The following is a 22,729-nucleotide window of genomic DNA, read 5'->3' as shown; positions in this document are numbered from 1 at the left end:
TATCTGAGACCTTTTACTGAGCAAAGCAGTAGCAGTACGTCATTTCATCGCTAGATGTCTCGAGGTACATGTATTATGGGTAACCACGGCAAGAGTGAAAACACTGTTTACGAAGAAGTGGCAAGGTCAGCAAATAAGCGAATGTTGAAAACTGGTTCGGCATGACATATGTCAGAATGGAAAAAGAGGGAAGCCGTGTGCGTGCAGTGTGAAGAGCAGCAGAGCGGAAAGTTTGTTGCAGAAGGAAGGAAGTTAAAGATTCATAGATACGTGTCACAGTATGTAATGTAGTTTCGGTTGAAGGTACAGGACTGCAAATATTTCGTGGGAAAACTGTATTAGTTCATATTTCTTATCAGTAGTACGCGAGAAAAAAAATGTGCTCAGACAGGAGATGGTGGTCAATAATTGGAAGATGCCTGAGGCGGGGCAAGAATGTACAGGGCTAGCGTGAACGTTTACTCTTGCCTCTTTCGGTATAGTTGGATAAAGAAAATATGGGAGCCAACATGGAACGTTGAGTGAAAGACATTCGCAGAAGTAAGACAGAAGTTGGCGGCCATAGATTACTAACAAAACGCTTGCGTTATCGTTTAGAATTTCATATCCTGAGTTGTTGAGCACGTGCCATGTCGCATGGTAATGTCGACAGGCATTGTTGCGCGGGAACACAAAAGAAGCTAGGAACAGCAAATTAGCAATTCACATCAAAGTCATGCATTCAACCAAAAAGCATCACTCATCAGTCAAGTATACCTGTATCGGACGAGATGGATACGCCCTGCCAATTCTGTGGGGAATTGTTTTTCAGATACCCCAAACGCTGAAATGTAGATTTCCTTTATCAAATACAACGAGTGGTCTCACGAACAATGTTCCAATTATGATCAAAGAAAGTCTGAGTACCTGTGTGGCCACTGTGTACATATGTAGCATCGCAAGTAAAATTTTTGTGGTGTTAACAAACTGATTTCTTCTATTTTCATATTTTGTAATTATAGCATGTATGATGTAGTACTGTAACTTTTGTTGGGAGTTCAATTTGGTATTTTACTAAACTCTTTGGTATTTTATAACTTCCTTTAGTTCCATATAACCAGTACATATACATCTATGATTCAGCGTGTTTCTTGGCGTTTATGCCCACGCTTCTGTGTTTTCATTTGACTGTACACTGTTGCTCCAACCGTTGTTTACTCTTACTCCACCACATGGGGTAAGAGTAGAAAAAATTTCCTTCATCAACACTATGTTATTTCTCTGTATCCTCTGCTTGCTTTGTCGCAATTAAACTGTATATGTTATTAGAGATAACAGGCTTTCATATCAAAGGCATATTGCGTTTTTCGCTGCTACCATTGCACCGCAATTCTTTGATTTACAAAAAGTGTTCACTCTTGCCCTGGTCGCCCATACTTTCTGCACCACAAAGATGTGTCATCTTTGGCGCATTCAGTTGTGAGTTGTAGCTGTGTGTGTCAGGACGTGTTTCAGTGCTTCTGCTATTTGTCAAATGACAGACGTACGGAGCAACGGATTTGAATCACGTTCAGTGTCAAGTTGAAGAAAACTGCATGCATACTCACCGCATGCTGAAAGAGCCATTTGGTGAGAGTACACTGAGTCAAGCAAGAACATTTGAGTGGTTCAAACGTTTCAAAGAAGGCCGCGAATCTGTGAAAGATGACAAACATTCGGGTCAACTATCAACATAACAACATCGGAAATGATCATGAAAGGGCGTGATGTGATTCGTGAAGACGCAGAAGATAGACAATTCACGACTTTTGTAAGAGGCTTCGACTGTTTTACGGTACATGTCAATGAATTTTATCCGATGAGTTAAATATGAGACAAATTGCAGCCAAGTTTATCCCTCGCCTTCTCAGAATCTACCAAAAAACAACTCAGGATTCAGACGTGCACCGAGCTGCAACCAAGAGTTCGAGAGTGCCAAAACTTCTTATCCAGAGACATTACATGTGTTGAATCTTCGGTCTATGATTATGTCTCAGAAACGAAGCAGCAATCATCAAAATGAAAGAGACCATCCTCTCCAAGGCTGGAGAAAGCTCGACAAATTCACAGCAACATCAAGTCGACACTGATCTCTTTTTTAGACATTCAAGGCATTCTGCATAAGGAGTTTGTTCCACCTAGTCAGAATATCAACGGGAAGTTTTACTGCGAGGCTTTGAAGAGATTGAGGGAATATGTTCGGCACAAATGGCAGACTGGTTGCTTCACCATGAGAGCGCACCCGCGCACACTTCGTTCGTTGTGAGGGAAGTCTTGGACAAAACCAACCTGGCGAAGGTCCTATACTCTCCTTATTCCCCTAATCTAGCCCCGTGTGACTTCTACCTGTTCTCGAAAATGAAACTCGCGTTCAAATGGCGACATTTTGACTCCATTGAAGACATCCAAGTGGAATGGCAACGGCTCGTGAAGACCCTTCACCCTCGGACATCCAGGAGTGCTTCCAAAATTGGGAACACTGGCATCGTTGCATATATGCCGGAGGCGACTATTTTAAAAGAGGACATTAGGACGTAAATATAGTTTTCTGATTTTTACAATGACATTTTCGGATATTATGGGTAGCACCTCGTATACAAAATCATACGTGACGCACCGACTAAATTACACGTACAGAAAATGTAAACACAAAATGTAATCAGACTTGAAACAACCTACATTTGTCAAGGTTTCTAATGAATGTTCTATCAAAATGGCAAGTAAGGAAAAATATGTATTTCATGTTCATTTACTGATACGCAGTACTGCAAAGTGCCAATTATCCTATTACTAATAAATGTCCTATACGTTTATTTAAATCAATAACAATATTTCATCTAATTACTATTGACTGTAATATCCGATACCCACATTAATCAAAAGTCTACTGAGTTTATTTAAGTTCGTCAAAAAAAAAAAAACTATAGTCGTTAACCGCAGCAAATAATTTCGAAATCCACACATGGAAAAAAACAATGGTCTGCGACGGCGCGAAGAAAAGTCTTTCAAGACCAGATACCGCTTTCCCTTTGGCGGCGCAGCGATAAAAAATCCACTAGACATGGTGGCGCGAAGGTAAATAAAGTTCACTATTCTCTCCTAAATTAGATTTAACATACAGATAGCCTGAACCGCTCTCCTTTGGTGGTGCATCTATGAAGAAACTACTACCCGTGGCAACATAACCCGCTCGTTGGTAAGTAAAACTTTCCATTCTCTCTCAGATACATTATAAAGATAAATAAAAATACTTCTTAACTTAAAAGATTAAATATATTAAATATGCAGTCGTAGAAAATTTAATTTGATATTTCTTAGGTCGCGATAAAATAAATCTTGTTTTCTAATTGTAAGTGTTGCTAATAATGAAGTGTGTTTTTTTAAAATGAATATTAGGCTCTCCGCACAGTGCATTATGAGGAAAGTAACCAGTACAGTCGATCATTCAGAAAAAGTGTTCCAGGCAGGGGGACTCACGTAGTATTCCGGGGGCACTGCTGGTACTATTTTATTTATTATTATATTATAGACGTATTATTTTGGTCTCGTCCGGGGGGGCACTCTCAGAGCTCAGGGGAAGCAATGACCCCCCCCCCAAAAAAAAAAACATGTCTGGAAGAAACACTGAACTAGTATATGGTTACTTTTTGACTAGAAATAGGTAGAAATACCCTCAAAGGTCGTGAAATCACTAAATTTGCCTATTTACAGCAAAAATTATTGGAAATATAGACAGTGTAAAGATGACGATATATGCTGGTACAATAAAGTGACAAGCTGGTACAATTCTACCAAGTGCGAGTTAAGTCCCATCGATATGGGGCTGAGACGCCCCAGGGAGTATTAGTGGAAAGGTAGTTACATGTAAAAATAATCGAAAACGACCGGTATTCGTGTCGAATAGTTTTCGGGAGTCACTGAGATGGTCAATGACATTGCTAATATCGTTTTGAGTCCAAGTTTATCTTCCATTGGCATAACGAGGAGAATGAGAAAGCAGGAGAAAAAAGTCCAAAATGACTTAGGTTTCTGTCGAATTCATAAGTTTCGTGATCGATCAGTTGATCGACGACAGGTATCGGTGACATTCAAGTCCAAATCAGTCGAATAGAACGATAAGTAGATAGGTGCTCTAAAGTTTCCGAAAGTTCTTATTTTAAGGGGAGAAAAGGGGATAAAGTCTGTAATTACTTTTGCCACACTGAAATTAATTAACTATTGTTTATGATTGAATCATTGGAAGCCGGCTATACCGTTTGAAGTACATTATAAAAAATAGTACCTACCACAAGCTGCATTTTTATCATATCACTAACTAACTAACTAACTAACTCTATGGCCTATGTTAGCCGGAGGTTCAATGCCGCGTTCACAAGAGCTCTCCACTGACTTCTATCCTTAGCTAACTGCATCCAGTTTCTACTTTGTATTCCAATCTCTGCGAGATCCATCTTAATATTGTCCTCCCATCTGCGCCTAGGTCTTCCTAATGGTCGTTTTCCGATTGGTCTTCCAGTCAAGACTTTGAAAGCGTTTCTACTTTCTTCCATTCTAGCTACATGACCCGCCCACCTAAGCTTCCTAGACTTGACGACCCTAACAATGTTGGGTAGACCATATAAATTATGTAGCTCTTCGTTATGAAGTTTCCGCAAATCCCCATTCCCGTTCCTCTTGGGTCCGAATATTCGTCTCAGGATCTTGTTCTCAAATACTTTCAGTCTATGTTCTTCTCTCAGAGTAATTGACCATGTTTCGCAACCATACAGAACAACAGGCATGATTACCTGTCACTTTGATTAAAAAATGATCATAAGGGAATAAAGAGATACAAAATTTATCCTAAAATAAGTATCTTTGAAGTTTTTATCATTACAATTTACTCATAAGCCATGTTACTCATAATGCTTGTTACTCATAAGGAATGAGCATCTTTGCTCAGAATGAAAAGCAGAGTGTGTGAGAAAGAAATAATAATCAGCCATCACGCAGGTAAAAAGAGATGTTTTTCTATCGTTTCTGAACCAAAAAGATACCAAATGAGTACGTCAGAAATGACCAAATAGGGACGAAAAGGGTACGTCACAAATTACCACAAAGATATCATCAGATACGTCCAATGGGGCGTTTACACTTAGTCGATTTGCGTTCCATTCAGTTGAATTGACGTCACTTTCAACTTATTCGACCGTGTAAACGGGGCTTCAACTTAATCGCTTGTTGATCGAAGGCGACTAATCGACTGGCAACTGAATTGAAAGACGTTCTATTTTCTGTGGTTGAAATAATTGAACACATCCATTGATCTGATTCGGCCTAGTTGCTTCGATTTAGTGGCAAATGCAGCGAGTCGATTTAGTCGTGCGACTAAATCGATTTAGTCATTTGACTAAATCGACCAAGTGTAAACGCCCCATAAGATGACTAAAATCTTACCAAAAAAGTTCGTTCTTTAATGATACCACAATCTTCAGCGTTAAGAGCCTGTCTTACTAAAAATTAATACGAAATTTACCATTTTCTTTTGCTTGATTATTCATCAGTGAAAGGGAAAAAAAAGAAAATTTTTGAGTTTTACGTCCCACGCTTATGCCGGTTAGGCTAAAGGAGACGGTGATGATGAGAGATGAGTAAAATAGTGGAATGAAGAAAGTGGGAGGAAACGGGAGATCCCCGAGAAAACCCACGAGCACGGTGTTTCTCCACTACAAAGTTCACTTGGCGGGGGCTGGGATCGAACCCGAGACCCCAAGCACCAGAGTTGAACGCTCTACCACTTTTTTTTTTTTAAAGTCAACTGACTCACCGAACGTGTTCCAGTAACTTACTTAACTACTTATATCTAATTTTACTTGCTTTACTCATTTTTAACTTGCTTTCTCCATTGACCAAAGCGACAGGAACACGAACACACAAATATCGAGGACAGTTAAAATCACAAAGGCTCTCCCACCGGGAATCGAACCCGGGACCCCGTACACCAAAGGCGCACGTGCTAGCCACTAGACCAGCAGGGGGGGCTACCACTGAGCCACCGCGCCCCCATCAGTGAAAAAAGATAATGAAATGCAAGTTACCACAATCATAGATAATGCTATTCTACAATAGAAAATATGAACCTGAAGAATGTTCAGTGTTGCCAGAGAAACAATTTCCCTAAAATCTAAGTTAAGACAGCGAGTAGAGGAATGAACTCAACTGCATTTGATTACGTATCATGTTGTTTTGGTTTCTTCTGAACTACTTTTTAATTAACGTTATTATTTAGTTTTAATAACTGCATGTTAAAACTATTTTGTTTATTACAAACTAAATACAACTATTATTTAAAAAGGTGTTTACAGGAAATCAAAACAATATGGTTCGTAACCAAATGCAGTTGAGTTTGTTCCTCTACTCGCTGCCTTAACTTAGATTTTAGGGAAATTGTTTTTCTGGCAAACACTGAACATTCGTCAGGTCCATATTTTCTGTTGTAGAATAGCATTATCTATGATTGTGTTAACTTGCATTTCATTATCTCCTTTCACTGATGAATAAACAAGCAAAAGAAAAATGGCAAATTTTGTATTATTTTTAGTAAGGCAGGCTCTTAAGGGTCTTCACTACAGCGATATTAAACTACCGCTAATTTTAGAGTTTTACTGTAACATCTTCAAAATAAATAAAAAACATTCGAAAAGCAAAAACGTAGTGCACTAGACAATACGATTTTGCGTGTGATAGCGTTATCATAACTCATGTATGTGCTTTCGATTTGCAACAGTATATAGATTTAGCAGCATTTTTGTGGGTTCTGTAAATAGCGGCACATTAAAAGCAGATAGGTGATTTGTGGTAAAGGTATCACATGCAAAATCTTATCGTCTAGTTCACTACGTTTCTGGTTTTCGAATATTTTTATTTATTTTGAAAATATTACAGAAAAACTCTAAAAGTAGCGGTAGTTTAATTTCACTGTAGTAAAGACCCTTAACAGAAGATTAAACAAAATTATACACGACATGTTTATATGATTACAGTTAACTTTCCACCAACCAGTCTTATGTAAGTAATTTAAAAATAGAATGCTATTAACCTTGAGGGTTTTGCTCCAGACAGCCCCGCCTTTAAAAAAAAGAACAGCAAAAACCGTCTAGTACGTCATTTTATGGACCATAATAGAAGCAAAAGTTATATTTTTTTTTTCTTTATTTCTTCAGAAATGCTTTAAGCACTATTTCTATCTTCCTGAGCGCTATTAATCATTAAAAATGAATATTGGTTTAAGACTATGAAAAATTGAAAAAGAAAGTTTGGAGTGTAGTATATAATACTTACAAGGCGGGAATCTTTCAGGTAGTCGAAGATCTAAGTAGATGTAGAGAAGAACAAGTCCAATCAAAACACCCCATATCCACAACATTCTTCAACTAATGTTTCCTTGAAATATCTGAAACATACATACAAACTAATATTAACACAAGGAAAGCAAAGACCTATTTTACTAGAAAAAAAAAAAAAACGTAATTTCAACTTGCCCTATAAAAGTCAAAAGTTGTTACCCGTATATAGATATATGCATAGGGTGTTTCAAAACAACACCGACAACGTTTGGGAGGTGATTCCTGACACCAAAATAAGACGAAACGCAAAGACAAACCTGGGTGCACAAATACTCCCTTTCAGAGTTATAGGCTGCCGAAAACATGTGAAAAATGAAGTAACGTTCATTTAATTCACTTAACGAACGAACGTTCATAACATAACGAACGAACAAACGTTCATAACTCCGAAACTATGGGACCAGACATAGTCGAGTCAAGACTTCATTTAGGAAGTAATATGTGCTCTATACAAATATCCAAGTTTCAGAACCCGGCAGTATTTAGGCAACAATTTTTATAGAGGGAGTTGGTGAGTACCTCAAAGTATATGTCCGTGGCCAATCAAACTCTATAAAAATTGTTGCGTGAATAACCTTGGATTCTGAAACATGTATTTTTCGATAGCGCATATATTAGTTCCTCAATGAATTCTTGACCCGTGTATGGTGGGTCCCATAGTTTTGGAGTTATGAATGTCTAAAATTCATTTTTTTCGTGCTTTCGGCAGCCTATAACTCCGAAAAGAAGAGAGAGAGAGAGAGAGAGGAGCGAGGGATCGAGGGATTATTACCAGTCAAACAATTTGAGTAAATCAGGGAATGACTGCCTGCTCAAAGAACGGGCAAGAGGAACAGCGAAGAGCACTTTTTTTTTTTTTACGCTCATATGTTAATATTAGCTGTATGAGCCAAATTACGGACAGAAATTTATGACATCATTTTACGGACTGAAATTACAAACCAAAATGATGTCAGTATTTGGCCGCCTCGAGGTGAATAGTCGCTCGTTGACAACAAGTAGTTATCCAAGTTGATGCAGAGAGGATGCTGAAAGTCTAGAGTACGTTGACCATGTGTCTGAATAACAAGTTGAAAAGGCTTTTGCCTAGCATGTGCTCGAGTAGATATGTGGTACGAGGTTTTGTTTGCATTGGTCACAATACTTTACCTTAGTTCGGCTGTCCTGTCCTCTAGTCAATGTGTGGCCAGCCAGTATTATGCCTACAGCCCTGGTTGTTACCACATAAAGATCTTACTGTACCTCGGTTCGGCTGTCCTGTCTTCTGGTCAATATGTAGCCAGTTTTAGTATTATGGCTACGGACCTGGTTGTTACGTTACCTAAAGATCATTCCTTATATTAACATCTTACCCCATGTGCAAAGTGCCGCCAACTATCATCGGTTCCCTGTTGCCTTTTGTTAGATAGCCGCCGAAATGAAAGAAAAATGACGGTTCGAAGCGGAAGCAAAGCGGCTGCCGTCGTCGTAATGTTAGATGGTAGTTGTCGTTTTTCCGCCAGGTGGTGTTACAGACTTTTCGACGAATGGCCGCTGAATGATTGTGAGAACTCGGTAACGTCCGCTGAGCTAGGATATAAGATCAACAGGTGGCAGCACTATACTCTACAAAACTATTTTCGTGACAGATTACAGCAGAACATGTTGCGTTACTTACTACTTGGCAAACATGTCAAAAATACCGCCTAAAGCTTTGCTCATTGCAAATAATAAACTCCAAAAGTAAAATTCTCACTGACAATTACTAGTTACTTCTGATATGCTTGGAGGGCGATGTCTTTGGTGTTAAATTAGCATACAAGTACCACGCTGAAGTGGTAGTTATTTTGTATTTTAACCATGTATTGGTACATAGGTTTCAGCGCTTAAGTACCAATATGTTGTTGCCAAAACTGAGAGTAGATGATTAAAGCCGGCAGTGAAGAGCCCGTTAATGCTGGTACTGGCGGTTATTAAGCAGCCATGTGGTGGTTTAATGGCGGCACTAGCGTTCCAAAGGAGGAGAAACGGTGAATTCCGTCTTATTACCTCCATGGCGGTAAAATTGCGTCATTCTTGTAATTTCGTAACGGTACCACCGCGTCTAACCGTGTCAGCCTGCCAAATTTTTGGCGACAAACCGCCGCTGTTTGCGGTCGATCCGACTACGTCTTGCATATGGGGTACCTTCGTATATCCAAAAGTCTTCTCAGACAACCTTACTAACTAGAATTCTATATACTTTGCATTTATTTTCCATGTGAACAACTATCCCAGTTATTTCAAACAAGAGATACCTTTGTACGTCGCTCGGTCAATCTATAGTAAAATTTTCCTGTTATTAATTTATGAGATTGTTATGACCAAGAATGGTTTCAGGGGATGGCCCGTAGGGAAACTTCGTATAGCGGGTACAAATTCAGCACCCTCTGTCCCGCCATCCCGACTCATATCTCAGATCGTGTTCAATTTGCTTTTTCAGTATTTTCGAAGTTCTTTCCATCCCCAGCATATATAAATTGTTCCCCAGGAGAAGGAATCTTCTGAAATGATAATGGTTGTGATGCTAAATATAGTTGTGGTATTCGTTTTTATGTAAACGTTTATTTTTGTTCATATAAGTCGACTAAGTTTTATCACAGGAACTATGTAAAACTGTACAACCGCTCCTACAACATTCAAAAAAATGTCAATAGTGTAACCATGTGGTCTATATGAGTTCATTCAGCCGTTTAGGTATGAATGACGTTCTCATGGCATTTACATATCCTCATGATAAATTTTCTAAGATATCCACTAATACAATTATTTTTAACGTATTTTAAATGGCTGAATTAAGACAATCTGCCTTGTCTTGCACTTAATCCTTTCATACATTCATGATATAACAGCAATTACAAGTTAAAATATAAAACACACATAGAACACTGTAACTAAAAAAGAAAATAGAAAAAATTAAAATAGAGAATAAAGTGCAAGGGGAGAATTAGGTGGAGCTGATTACTGGTAATCTGTCTATAGTAGGGTGACCAACCGTCCCGTAAAAACGAGATTGTCCCGTCTTTTCACTACCATTCCCGTTGTCCCGAAAAAATCTCCCGGGACGCCAAAATGTTCTATATTTACATTTGGTACAAAACAAACCTTTCTAATCTCTAAAATTTCCTAATTTATATTATTATTTTACTAAGCTATGTGATTATATTAGAATATGTCTAATGACTGAGGAACGTCATTACGACGTTTGCGATGGTTGATGTGGCGACTGCACTGTTTCTCCTCCCCAGTCGAAGACTCCCACTCCTCAGACAACAGTGCAAGGGGCTGAAAACTTCTGAGAAACAAATCGTCGTCTAAGATTCAACACCTTGTATTTCCAATTTTAGCGAATTTGAGTTTTTGATACCATTAGAATCAGTAGGCTATAGGATGGCCCACAATCTGGTTAAATAGTACACCATTTATCACGACAAATGGCTCTATTATTCCGTCGAAGTAATACAGTGTATAGTAAGGCTGAAGCTAGCTTTTAAACAGTTTTTTGTCTCTCCTGTAAAATCTGTGAAATGTTATTTATGCGGTATTGAATCTCAGACGACGAAATATAACCTTGTTTTTGTTCTCTGTTTTGGGCGATGGAAGATTGAGACGCTGTCATCAGTACAGTACAGTGTTTCCGTGATTTGACTAAGATGTAACGTACTTTCGTTTACGAAAGGGGAATAAAAGTATAAAAGTGAAAGTGAAAAGAAAACTAGTTGTAAGTGAAATAATGTTTAAAATTAAGAAAAAGCAAATAAAGGGAGTTGGAATCCAACGCTGAGAGAAGTTTGTTATAAATTCCACGGTGACAGATTTGATCGCTCCACCCCAAAACTCGATACATGAGTTTAATACAGTAGTTGCCTATGTTTCCGTAGAGTAATGTTATCTTCGGTCAGAGTGAGTCAAGCTTCAAATCAAATAGGACGTGTTGCGGCTGTTTTTATTGTGCGTGTTTATTATGTTACGTTCCGTGCAATCTGCTTGGGCCTACCAAATCAGTGAAACATAGGAACAGACTGAGTTTGCCAAGTTGCAGTAAGTGTCTTTACAATTCTTTTACAAAACAAGAATCAAATGAAGAAAGAAAATCGAGAATTGCTGAGCTAACTCAGGTCTACCATACGATAAGCCACAATCACAGTTTTTGGTCAAATGATTGTAAGAATAAATTAAACAGTCTTATATTGAGTGGCTTGTCAATCGCATCGAAGTTCAGTTCTGTCAGAAAAAAACAATAGGCCCTGATAACTGGTGTTTTAACTCCATTTAGTTTGAAAACTAGCGTTGAAGAGATAAATAAATGCCCCTTTTATGGCATTTTAACAGATGTGAGTAATCATAAAGCTATCAAAATCTTTCGTTTTGTAATTCAGTATTTTGACATAAACGAAAGAGTATTGAAAATTGCTTCCTTGCCCTGTGAAACGTCAGACAAGATACCTTGAACTGTATTGTGAGTTTAAATTTAAAAACAGTTGCGTTGCATTTTGAGATGACAATACAAACACAAATTTTCGTAGTTTGAACAGACAAGGAAAATGTAATGTGTTTAAAAAATTGAAAGTCAATTTACATGGAAATATTGAAAGTGTGGATTGTCCAGCACATGTCGTACATACAAAGTCTTACAGAACTGCTCAGATACAGCTGCTGATAGATTAAGTTGTGACATAGAGAGTATTGTCGTCAAACTCTTCTTCTCTTATTTCTTTGTATACACGGTACGAACAGAGAGGCTAAAAGAATTTTGTGAAATGGTTGACATTGAATTTGCCATTATTTTGTCACGTTCTAAAACTTGTTAGTTATCTTCGATGCCTGCAGTAGAACGAGTTTTAAAATTATTTGATGCTTTAAAGGATTTCTTTTTAAAACGAGGGGGAAAACTCCAAAGATTTTGCTTACGTTTATATATATATATATATAATCCTTTAAGTGAAGCGTACGTATGGTTTATTAATAGCCAGCTTAGTACTTTCCACCACGGAATTAAGAAAATTGAAAAAACGTAAGAAGTATTATGAAGGTCAATGCTGTATTGGAAGGCATGCTTAAAATTATGTCTGAAAGAAAAAAGGAATAATTTTTATCATTTAATGTAAAATCTGTTCTGAAAAGCAACAAGACAAAATCAACTTCAAAAATGAAGTTAATGAGTTTTATAAAACCTGCATTGAATATCTAAGGAAATGGAATATATCGTTCTATATTTTTTCAATGTTCGAATGGATGCTGTTCAAGGACATTCCCAGTTAAGGACAAGTTGAAGATTGTGTTTCTTACTTCAAGGAGAAAGGTATTACAATAAATTATTCTTTGCTTTTCGATCAATTGCTTCGTTGAAGGATTTTATTAGCAATTATATAAAAGAGTGGAGCGAGAAAGATAAAGAAAAAAAAACCACTCCAGTGCCGCGAGAAGTGGGTTTGTTTTTTCAAAACCTATACTAGGTCTGAACAGCACTCTGAATTTTTAAAGATATGCCAATATGTGTTTAAATATTACCCCTGCCCATGATGGTAATACTGAATGAATATTTTCTCTCATGAACATTTAGTGGACAACAGACGAAAGAGACAGGATGGGAGTGGAGATCTTATCTGCAATTCGTCAAGTAATATACAATTTCAAAAGGGACTGCTGTAACTTTTATAACTGTGTATTACAAAAGATGGAAGTTTTAAAGATGGCTAGGACATCAGCTAAGTGTTCTCATGAATCTACCTGATGAAATGAACTCATGTTTTGCATTACTTTATTCTCATGAATATACCTCGTGTTTTTTTTATTTTAATAATTGATATTTTCGTATATTTTAGTAATATATTTTTTATATATTCTTCATATATTTTTAGTAATGTTTTTAAATATTTCATTATTTTCATTTTTTGTTAGCTGCTGATAGTTAAGTACTTATTTGTTATTTAATTGATTCCACAACCTTTTCAATAGGTTTTGAAACGAAAAAAAAGTACAAATTTGCCCTTTTTTGTGAGAGATACAAGAAAAGAGAGAACGGAGAGACTAAAACATATATTTAGCGGAGCAACCTGTCCAAAAATAAAAGATGTCCCGTTTTTTCTAGTTGATGATTTGGTCACCCTAGCCTAAAGGAAATATTGTTTTAATTTTCTTTAAATGGAGAAATATTTCTAAGGAAGAAGTTAGTCATATGAGGCATATGAAGTATTAGACTGTATGATTCAGGGACTTGGACATTATGGAAGTTAGAGAAGAAATATTTAGAGAGCTTCGAAATGTGTTGTTGGAGGAAGATGGAGAAGATGAAATGGACGAAGGAAATGAAATAAACGAAGATATTTTAGAAATAGATAGGAGAGAGGAGAACGCCAGAGGGGAGCAAGGGGGGCAGGCGCCCTCTTTGTGGCTGCTCCTACCTCCCTGACTTGCCCCACCCCACCCCCGACTCCTACATCTTAAAACATTTTAAATATGGTATTTTATACGTCAGTATCATAGCCAATCACATTATCAGATTGTATTATCAATGCATTTACTATGTGGTGGATTACTGCTCAAACATTCTTCTTTGAGCATCTGGGTATTCACGTATATTTCTGTTTTCTAATTTAGCGCTTTTTCCGGTAAATTTTAGTTATAGCTCTTTCTTATGAACACTAAGAATAGGCAACTTTTTTAAAAAAATTATTTAAGAATTGGTTACATTATAGATCCGATTCTTTCTGCCTAGGGAATAAAAGTAGTAGAGTTGATCGACTTGTTTTATTGCATTGGATCAACTTCAATAAGAAATAAAAGACACGTACAACCATTAATTATATGCCTTAAATAATTCGTGCGTATTTATCCAGATTTGAACGTTTCAATTATACATTTTGTTTTATTTAAAGGTTCTATATCTTTTGTGGAACATTATTCTCGATATTCAGTTTTCATAGGATGGACTTATAACAGCTTAATTTGTGAGTACCAAGAGTTTAATTTCTGGAGGAGATAAAAAGTGTTGTGTTTTCCCTTACTGCAAATAATAGTAATAGTAAATGTATAGGATTAAACTGATTAACTCCCAATAAAATGTATTGTCAAAATGCTGATCTTTAGTTAGTAATTGGTCTGTATTAATGTTCCCTTTGTTATTTTGCTTCAAAGCACTGACGTGTCGTCTATCATATTGTCTACCATATTGAGCAGACATGTGCGAGGAGCTGCTGAAAAGTTCATAGCCCAACCCAGAAGTAGTGCGCGTGGAATGAAGAGATTTTACTTATTTTACATTCTCCCCCGAAGTTCAATGCTTCTTTGCATGGTGCTCCGGTTTCTGAAGACCAGTTAATAACTCTGGAGACTGTCCCTCGCATCACTGTTCATAACACTTACGCTTATCCAAAATTGCGTCCTTGAGATTGGGGAATAAGTAATAGTAAGACGAAACTAAATCTGAGGAATAAGGAGGATGATCTAGATATTGAAATCCTAGATCATGTAATGTCAGTTATGTTTTCAGTGTTTGATATACAGTACAGATGCATTCCCCTGAAGAAACAGAATTCATTTTTTCTTTCAGTTTTTCGTGGCATTGCACTTTTAATTTGTCTTTCAGTTTAGGAGTAATGCAGAGATTCTCCATTTAATGTCTGACCTTTGGGCAGGTAGTCTATGAGTAGGACTCCCAGAAGAATGTCGCAAACACTTTTCCAGAGGACTTTTGTTTCCTGAACTTCTTGAGGCGAGGAGAAAATGAGTGCTGTCACTCCATTGACTGTTGCTTCATTTCAGGATCGTAGTGTACAACCATGTTTCCTCCATGGTTTCTATTTCCGACAGAAATTGATGGGCATTGCGGTAAAAATGGTTGAAGACTTCCCTTGATGTCGTCACTCTTTCACTCGTTTGATCTGCTGATAGATTTTTGGGAACCCATTACGACGAAAGCTTACGCATGCCCAAGTCATTATGAATTATGTTACCGATGTGTTCCAGAAAAGTGCCCATAATCTCTGCGACACGTTTTGCTGAAATTCTGCAAATTTCAAGAACAATGTCATGAATTTCATCCACGATTTCGGGGACAGTCATTGCTTTTGGTTAGCCTTGACGTAAAGCATTGTCTGTTGATAAATCACCACGCTTAAAACTGTATCACTTATTTCTTCACCACTGCATATGAAGGAGGAGAGTACCGTCACTGATTTTTTTCATGAATTTACTTCAGTGACTTCCCTTGATGCAACAAAAATTTGATGACAGCTGTGATCTCGACGTTAGTGAAATTTGAAGGTTGCGGGTACATGATGCTCAACAGTAGCGTACGCAGGAATTTATTTCGGGAGGGGTATTTTATAACGCAAACTCAATATGAGGATATTTTATATTAAAATTCCTAAAATTGACCCTAAAATTAGGCTAAATTTACACAAAGGTCGAAATTTCGGAGGGGCCCGGACCTCCAGGACCCACACCCTGCGTACGTCCCTGATGCTCAAGGACTTCCATGTCTTAAATAAATGACGACTACTATCCACCCGCCAAATTAAATTCTTGTTTAGAAAAAAAGGGAAAAGTAAATATTTTCCCCTTTAAGTGGCAATAAGGAATGGGTGTTATTTCTAGTTCCAATTATTCAGTTTAAAATCCATAATAGTAATAAAATTGGTTGTAGGTTCAGTGAACCTTTTGTAGAGATTTGAATGGTGACACGTTTGGACTGGAAAAGAGAACGTTTTTAACCATTTTCGTCATATTCTCGCAATGCAATGAAGTGTAATTAGAGAAAATGTTTTTATGAGTAAACATATTAAAACATATAGTTACTTATGATGACGTTGTATTCGTCCTTTGATTATAAAGAAGTTGTCATTGTAATAATTGTACTACGTGGCTTAATTGAGCTGAGCGAATCAAAGTTCGTATACGCTTATTTTGCGTTTTACTCGGCTTATATACCTTAAAAAATCAAATAGTTGGCGAAATTTCGATTTTGCTGTATTGATGACAAGCTTTGCAAGTAAGCTATCTCGGATTAATCGGATCACAAGGAATATTGATCTAAAGTCTGCATTTGTTTAAATTGAAATTCGCAGTGCATACATGTAGCAACAGAATACATGAGTGTGTTGTTGGTTCCACTAAGGTTTAGGTTTCTAGCTACAGTGTTAAATAATAATTCAACTTTTACGTATTTTTTAAATTGACAAGTAGGCAGGAAATGAGGGGGAGATACGCTGTCAAGTCTACCAGTCCAGCGATAATCTTATTTTATTTTTCACTAATGCTTCGCATTTTCAAAGAATATGAAAGTAACAACTAAACATACTCATCCCTCGATTTTACGGACCTCCATTTAACGAATTTGGGAAGCAACACATAAAATCTGCGGGGAGAAGTCGATGCAGTCTGAATGTCCTGATTTTAAACCGAAAATGTTGCAATTATTATGGGGTTAAGTTCCAAAGTTGGGCGTCCGTTTCCAGCATTTTTTTTTTTTTTTAATTTACAGGAAAGATATGGATAATTTGATCGTTTGTGTGCTTGATAATATATGAGTCTCGAAAAATCTGTTTATTTGTTATATATAAGCGGTTATAAACATGGGACTATACGGCAAGCGGAAGGAACTACTTGGCACAAGGTAACCGAACAGTTGCATTGTGGGAAAGAAACGAGCATTTATGTTATCAACATGGCGAATGTACAAGGCCAATGAACTAAAAGTTTTAACATTTGTGAAGCAATACGTTGATAACGAGCAAAATCTTTTAAAAGTTTGTGAAGAGCACGGATTAATGAACCTAATAACAAATTGCAGAAAATGTGGAAAGGAGATAACGTGGCGAAAGCGGACGCCCAACTTCGGAATAAATGCCTTATTGTCTTATAATGTATATTTACAGCGTATTCAGTATTTTATACGGCCAGGTTCGATATCGTGCTTGATGAAAAGTGCATAGTGCTATATTATTCTTTTGCAATGTAATTGTAGATATTTGCCACTGCAAACATTTGTAGTGGATATTACACACTGCAAGAACTTACAGACAATCGGAAACATTTGAACATTCATGCTCCCTTTTTAAACAACTTAAAAATGGAGGAAGCCAATTAAAATGAGGGATGAGAGTGTGTGTGTGTGTATATATATAGGGTGAATTTTGTTACTTCATACTGCAAAATATCTTGAGAAACAACCATTGGCAGGAAACATTTACGAAATAAAAAGTTAATATTTTGCAGGGAGAAATTTGCCAATGCTAAAATTAATCTCCCACTTAATTTCCCACTTACACTGAGAAAAAATTGTAGGTGGCGTACTTAAAAAGGTAGGTTACATGCGTAATTCCGTACAGGAGACGTATAACTGAAAACGCATGTTTTATAATACTTTCTGTATAAGTGTTCCATCTATACGTACTTTCTGTATGAAACAATGTAGGCGGTCAGGATCTCACATACAAGTGGACGTATATAACATATAGCTGACGAAGGAAACATAAGTATATGTATGTGATATACTGAAAACTATTAGATGTCAAACATCCTACAACGGCATGATGTAACATCTAAGGGCAGGGCCTATGTAGCATACGGATAACGTATGCTCCGTACTGATTTCTATAGTAAGCAAGAGGATACCGTATATTTGTACAATATACCGCTGTCCGGAGAACGGATTTTTCTCTGTGTAGGGGTGGACGAGGGAAACTGAAAAATTATATAGGAACACCGCCATTTTAATTACAGACTCGAGCTCTAAGGGAAAAATACGTAAATTTTATTCGAAACAATTTTTCTAACCCTGATAGGTGGTGGTGTAATCTGTTAAATCTAGGTTCACTAAGGTATCTTCAATTTGATTGGTTAGATAATAGTTTAGCGTCTTTCTTAACACCGATGCTATATAAAATGCAGACAGGCCATTTAATGTGGAATTCAAACCACTGTAACGGGTTCAAATGTGAATATCCTTACACCGGGAATCGAATATTTCATACCGGGAATCGAATATTTCATTATTTGTTAGTTGCAAATATTATTTGAAATACGATTAATTTATGATTAATTATATAATATGGAAACAACAATGCAATACATGTTGTACTGTAATGTAAGTCAAGCATCATAAAACTATCATTTTTGGTACGAAAAAATAGTCGCCCCCCCCCAAAAAAAAATTCTCTGTCCCTCCTTTGTGCCCCTAAGAAACTAAAGCTGGCGTGGTCACTGGAAGAGAACGCTTTTAGTCAGCATTGTTTGTGGGAAGCTCAATTGGATTGGAAATATCTTGCGAAGAAATTGTCTTCTTCATACTGCCATAGAGAGAAAGATGGAAGGAAAGCGAGGAATACGAAAAAGAACACAACTAACCGATGATTTCAAAAATAGAACAAATTATGGGAGTTAAAAGAAGAAGCTGAAGATCGAGAAATGAGTAAAGAAATATCTCCAGACCCTGACCAAAAAAAGAAAGAAAGGAAAGAGCTTATTAATCCTAGAACTTTTTAACAGTCAGAATTAATAATAATAATAATAATAATAATAATAATAATAATAATAATAATAATAATAATAATAATAATAATAAAGAAATCCTGACTATATATAAAACTAGATGGACTGACATAAAATAAAAGGCCGGTTGACGTGGAAAGTTCAAATTTGGTATGATTGTAGATTTTCGGGACTAACTCACAGAAACATTGCCAAAATTAAATATTTTTAATTTTTAAAGGGTCTAAAGGGGAAATGAAGAAATTCCCCATGTTATTTAAACGGTCTTATTTTTTTTCTTTTTTTGGACTTAGTAAATCGCCAATAACAAAAATTTTCAACTTTAGAGTGGTCTTATGGGAAGCTGAAAAATCTTTACCATGTTATTTATATGGAACACCTTTTACACTCCAAAATTATTGACCACTACCTGTAGGACTAGCATGATTAAATTTGATATGATTATAGCTTTCCGGGACTAATTCAGAGGAAAATTGCCAAAAGTGAATATTTTTAGTTTTTAAGGGGTCTAAAGGGGGGATGAAGAAATTTCCATATTATTAATGGGCGAATCTTGAGATACAAAACTTATCTTTCAGATAGTTAAAATATGAAAAGAAACTTCAAATTTGGTAGAATTGTGGGTTTAAGGAGTGCGAGGTCGTAGGTCTAGTAATCGCGGAGCTCAGGGGGCGAAGCCCTCAGCTGGGCCAAATTCAGGATATGTTAAGAGCAAATATACGAAACTCACTGTTGATGCAAAGGCTGATACATAAGAGACGCGAGGCCGTAGGTCGAGCTAACGTGGGAGTATAGGAGCGGAGCCCCTAGCCAGCCAAAGGGTAGTCTATATTATAAAATTAAAGGTGACTATGTTTGTGACTCTTTATTTCTTGAACTACAAGATCGATCTAGATCAAATGTTCAACATAGATGAGGTTCAAATCTGGATTGTTTTTTCATCATTTCACTTTGATGGAGCAACGTAGGGAAGGAGGCGGGGATATATATATATATATATATATATATATATATATATATATATATATATATATATATATATATATATATATATATAGTTAGTGCGATCGGAGTTTCACCATTGATCTCAGCGACCGCGAAAACTATAAATTTGACACCTGGTTCGAATTCTTAAAAAAACATTTCGTCTTGGTCTGGGACCTGGACCAAGGTACCCGTAACCGGTTCACTCCCATTCTACCTAATTCCCGTTCTGCCTAAATGCCCTCCAGCACTTTGTAGAAAATATTTTCAATTATCTCCCCTTCCCCTACCCAAGTTAGGGGTCTGACCTTGGATTTAAACAGCATCGGAAGTGTCACTGTTCACCTTAGTCATCCCCAAAACTATGGATTCGACACTAATATAGGTTATTTTCTCCCCCTTCCCCTAAGTTCCACCGTCAAAGTAAAATGATAGAAATCATCAAAGACCCGAACCTCATTTATGTTGAAAATTTGATCGAGATCAGTCGGATGGTTCAAGAGTTATGAAGTAACAATCATAGTTATTTTCATGTATATATATATATATATATATATAACATTTCTATCCATGGGGTCTCAAACTTGTAATATAAATAACAATAAACAAAGGTTCTAATTTGGAGTTCATTTTTCTCGTGACCCCGTGGACAGATAGGTTTAAAAACTGTTTTATTGGATTGAGCATTCTCAAATAACTGTAAAACATGGAATTACAGATGTATTCAAACATGGGGAACTTTCTACCAGTGGCCAGTGGCGGATCTAGAAAATAAAAAGTGGGGGTCCAGCCAGCTCTCAGACTATGATAGGCCGTGTAGAATTCAGACATTTTTACCCGGGGGGAATGTGAACTCTTCGGAGGGAGGTGCTTTTTCTGTATTTTTGCAACAAAGTAGCATACTTAACAATTCCATTCATATGCATATCTTACCTAATATTGAGACTAATTGCGGATAAATATTCAATGTAAGATCATAATTTAAAAAGCAATGGTTTAATTTAATCTAAAACATTAAATAATTAAAAAGACTGACAAAAAATATTTTTAAACTAAACTTCATTTGATATTTACAGTAGTTATTTTTGTTATTATTTCCTTTTTACAGTAGATACTGTTTGCTATTAATGTGGAAATTTGGTAAAGGAAGATTTAAAATAAATATTTTAATTCTCCTAAAACAGACATACCGTACATAGAAATATGTTAACAAAAAGTTATCATTCTTTCTCACATTTCTGACTCTAAATTAAGCGTATTTGCCTTGGCTTCTTCGCTGCATACACATCAATAACTTAGTTCACGAAAACCTCAGTAGGATCTTCGTCACCTTCAATAGCAATCTTTCACTGATATACTGCTATTCTATTGATAAAATATATATCAATCTCAAACTCAGGGGGGGCAACTGTTCCTCCCTGATCCCTCTAAATGACGCCCTATGAATCTCACTCTCTAACTGACTTCAAATTAAAGAAAGGTGTGTTTACTTTAACAATTGTAAAACACAGTTACGTCTGTTACTTCCAATGCGCAAAATAGGATTCAGGTCGTTCTACTTCAAATAACGCAAGAACTGTTCATTTTCAAGAACTAAAATCTACTGACATCAGAGATCATATGGAATGATCGAAGGATCTTAAATATCTTTCTTTTCCTATCTCAATCTGTGCTAGTGCTACCTGCTAATCTAATCTAATATAAATAAAATAAAGAGTTTGTTTGTGTGTTTGTCTGTCTATCTGTTTGTGGCCTGGGGACCAGATGAGTGGACCGAGAGTTACCAAATTTTGGTCAGGGGTACCTTGGCCCAGGCTCCAGATCAAAACGAAGCCCCTTTTTTTAAATTTCGAACCACGGGGATCTCAGGGGGGACGTTTACCGGAACCGGCTTGAGAACCAGACAAATTGACCGAGAGTTACGAAATTTTAGTCACGAATACCTTGGTAAGACTCCAGACGAGAGTTAAACGTTTTTGTCAAAATTCGAACCAGGGTGTTCTCAGGGGGACGTTTACCGGAACATGTAAAAGTAGTAGAAAAGGACCGATATTAGTGTCGAATTCATAGTTTTCGAGGTCGCTGAAACCAATGGTGAAACTCCGATCGCATTAACTACCAAAATCACGCTATTCGGCACCGGGCCGGGGGTCACCGGCTGGTGAGGGGGGATACCGAGACATGTAAATGTAATCAAAAATGATCGATATTAGAGTCAAATCCACAGTTTTTGCGGTCGCTGAGATCAATGGTGACACTTCCATCAGCGATGACTTGCAAATTCAGCTACAATTGTATGTGGGCCGGGGGTCGGCAGAAGGATACCAAGACATGTAAAAAATAGCCCAAAATGGCCGATATTAGTATCAAATCAATAGTTTTCGCAGTCGTTGAAATCAATGGTGAAATTCCGATCGCATTAACTTCCAAATTCACGCTATTCAGCTCCGGGCCGGGGTCACCCGGGGAGTGAGATACCGAGACATATAAAAGTAATCCAAAATGACTGATATTAGTGTCAAATCCATAGTTTTCACGGTTGCTGAAATCAATGGTGTAACTTCCATTAGCGATGACTTGCAAATTTAGTTACAATTGAATGCGGGCCGGGAGTCAGCGGTGGGGAAGATACCGAGACATGGAAAAAATAGCCCAAAATGACCTATATTAGTATCAAATCCATAGTTTTCGCGGTCGCTGAGATCAATGGTGATACTCCCACAGACGTTGACTTCCAAATACAGCCCCTGTGCGAAGCATCGGTATATTCAACTAGTATATAATATAGGGCAAGAGTGTACTACCTACTAAAATATAAGTACTACAAACCT

At 37.0% G+C, this 22,729-nt stretch overlaps 1 protein-coding gene across 2 annotated transcripts in view; it reads right to left on the bottom strand.

Annotated features, from left to right (window-relative positions):
• LOC145662451 (methyl farnesoate epoxidase-like) overlaps positions 1-22,729 on the bottom strand; it is a 72,748-nt gene that overhangs the window by 48,813 nt on the left and 1,206 nt on the right. For both annotated transcript variants that reach the window (XM_081728039.1, XM_081728040.1), the window contains exon 2: positions 7,339-7,450. In XM_081728039.1, the coding sequence (XP_081584165.1) occupies positions 7,339-7,423 (85 nt within the window). In that variant the 5' untranslated portion in view covers positions 7,424-7,450. The remainder of the gene's footprint in view (positions 1-7,338; positions 7,451-22,729) is intronic.

The sequence above is a fragment of the Thermobia domestica genome, chromosome 10 (genome assembly GCF_964235325.1).
Source record: "Thermobia domestica chromosome 10, izTheDome1.hap1.1, whole genome shotgun sequence".
NCBI lineage: Eukaryota > Metazoa > Arthropoda > Insecta > Zygentoma > Lepismatidae > Thermobia > Thermobia domestica.
The sequence above is the reverse complement of the archived record's forward strand: the minus strand, read 5'-3'. Positions and strand labels throughout refer to the sequence as shown.